We start from the raw sequence: 2015 nt of genomic DNA, 5'->3' as shown, positions 1-2015 counted from the left end.
ACTTTCCCTTGCTCTTTACCACCATATCATCTATGTAAGCCTCCATAGTGCGTCCCAGAAGGGGAGCGAACATCTTGGTTACCATCCTTTGAAAAGTTGCCCCGGCGTTTTTTAGTCCGAACGGCATGACTTTGTGACAATACAGGCCCCTCGGTGTGGTGAATGAAGTGATCTCTCGGTCTGGTTCATACATGGCTATCTGGTGGTAGCCGCAGTATGCGTCCAGGAAGCAGAACCTCTGATGGCCAGCGGTCAAGTCCACCAGCTGGTCGATCCGTAGGAAGGGGAAGCTGTCCTTTGGGCACGCACGGTTGACTGTTTTATAATCGACACACACCCGTCACTTGCCGTTCTTTTTTGGAACCACCACCGTGTTGGATATCCATCGGGGGTATTGCACTTCTTATATTGCCCCTGCTTCCAACAAGTTCTTGACTTCTTCCGTCACCACCTCGGTGTGGTGCAAGGCCGAGCGACGTGTCCTCTGGATGACCGGTCGTGCATTGGAGAAGATATTCAACTGATGGAAAATGAAACTAGGGTCGACGCCAGGCATATCGTAAGGCGTCCACGCGAAGGCTTCCATATTGGAAATCAGAAAGTCAACGTACTCATGTCGCTTGGCGCTGGACAGGGATGAGCCCAAAAAAAAGAACTTGTTGGGGTCATTATCGTCTATGCGCACCTCCATCAAATCTTCAACTGATTTCTCTTCGGCCTTTCTCCCCACGTCTTCCAAGACCTTCTTTCCTTCCGATCCCTTTATCATTTGAACGAACCCTTTGGCAGCTCGGCTGTCGTTCACCGCAACGAAACACTGTTTCGCCATCACCTAGTCTTCTCGAACCTCTTCTATTTGCCCGGTTGGCGTCGGGAAGCGCAAAACCTGATGGTAGGTTGATGCTACGGCTTGCATAGCGTGCAACCAGCCCTTGCCCAAGATTAAGTTGTAGGTAAATGGGACCTTGAGCACCCAGAATTCTGCTTGCTTTATGACCGAACCCGCCTTGATCGGCAAAATGATCTTTCCCACCGGCCATTCTGGCTGAGAGTTAAAGCCAACCAAAGGAGACGTCGCAGGGGCCAAGTCCTTGTCCTCCAACTTCATTTGCTTGAACGTATCGTAATACATGATTTCGACCGAACTCCCCTGGTCAATCAAGATCCTTTTGATGTTAAAGTCCTTGACGCGAAGAGTCACTACTAGGGCGTCATTGTGGGGCATCTAAATTCTCTCCAAGTCTCTACTGGAAAATGTGAGGATATCCTTCTCTTCGGACTTTCCTTTCTTTACAGCGGACTGAATGGAGAGCACTTCTCTCATGTGATCGGCTTTCTTAATCATCCCTCTCAGCTCGCAGACCCTTGCCGATTCAATGATGCCATGGATGACATTGATTACGCCTTAGGGCGCTGCCTCCAGGGCGGCCAGGTCGTTTGGCTCGGTTTGCCTCGGCGGGGCGGCTTTCATACCCCTATCTATGTACTGGTCCAAATGTCCCACCGCCACCAGCTCCTCAAAATGTTGTTTGAGCGGCAAGCAATCCTCCGTTCAGTGCCCCCGTTCCTCATGGAAGGTGCAGCGATACCTTGAGTTGAAGCCTCTCTGTGCATTCCCCAACTTTACCGGTCAGCGGACGAAGGGCTCACCTCGGATTTCAATCAGGATGCGGTAAATGGGGATCTTAAAGACAGTGGTGATACCAGTTCGCGCCTTCAATTTCCTCTTGGCGTCTTCCTCTTCATCATGGGGAGCGTTAGCTCGGTCGTTTCTGCGGCCTTTGTTTCTATCATCGCGGTTTGAGTTACGACGTTGATCTTTTGACCGGTCGTTTGGGCGGTTGTCCTCTTGCCCAACCGAGTGAACCTTTCCCGCCACTCTTCTATCCGCCGCGACTGGATTAGTCTTCTTGGTCGCAGAGGCGGCATCATCCTCCACACGGATGTATTCGTTGATCCGTTGCATCAAGAATTCCATGGTTGTGGACTGGTGCATTGTAAGTGAATCTCGCAGC

The 2015-nt window shown here is 51.1% G+C and overlaps 1 protein-coding gene across 1 annotated transcript; it reads right to left on the bottom strand.

Moving 5' to 3' along the window:
* Nucleotides 1-832: 832 nt before the first annotated feature.
* LOC145800244 (uncharacterized) lies at nucleotides 833-1225 on the bottom strand. Its single transcript, XM_082889902.1, has one exon. It carries the CDS (start codon nucleotides 1223-1225, stop codon nucleotides 833-835), a length of 393 nt encoding a protein of 130 aa, XP_082746028.1.
* Nucleotides 1226-2015: the final 790 nt, after the last annotated feature.

This window comes from Camellia sinensis, chromosome 10 (assembly GCF_055761805.1).
Source record: "Camellia sinensis isolate YWXY chromosome 10, ASM5576180v1, whole genome shotgun sequence".
Taxonomy (NCBI): Eukaryota; Viridiplantae; Streptophyta; class Magnoliopsida; order Ericales; family Theaceae; genus Camellia; species Camellia sinensis.
This window is presented reverse-complemented; position numbering and strand designations above follow the sequence as displayed.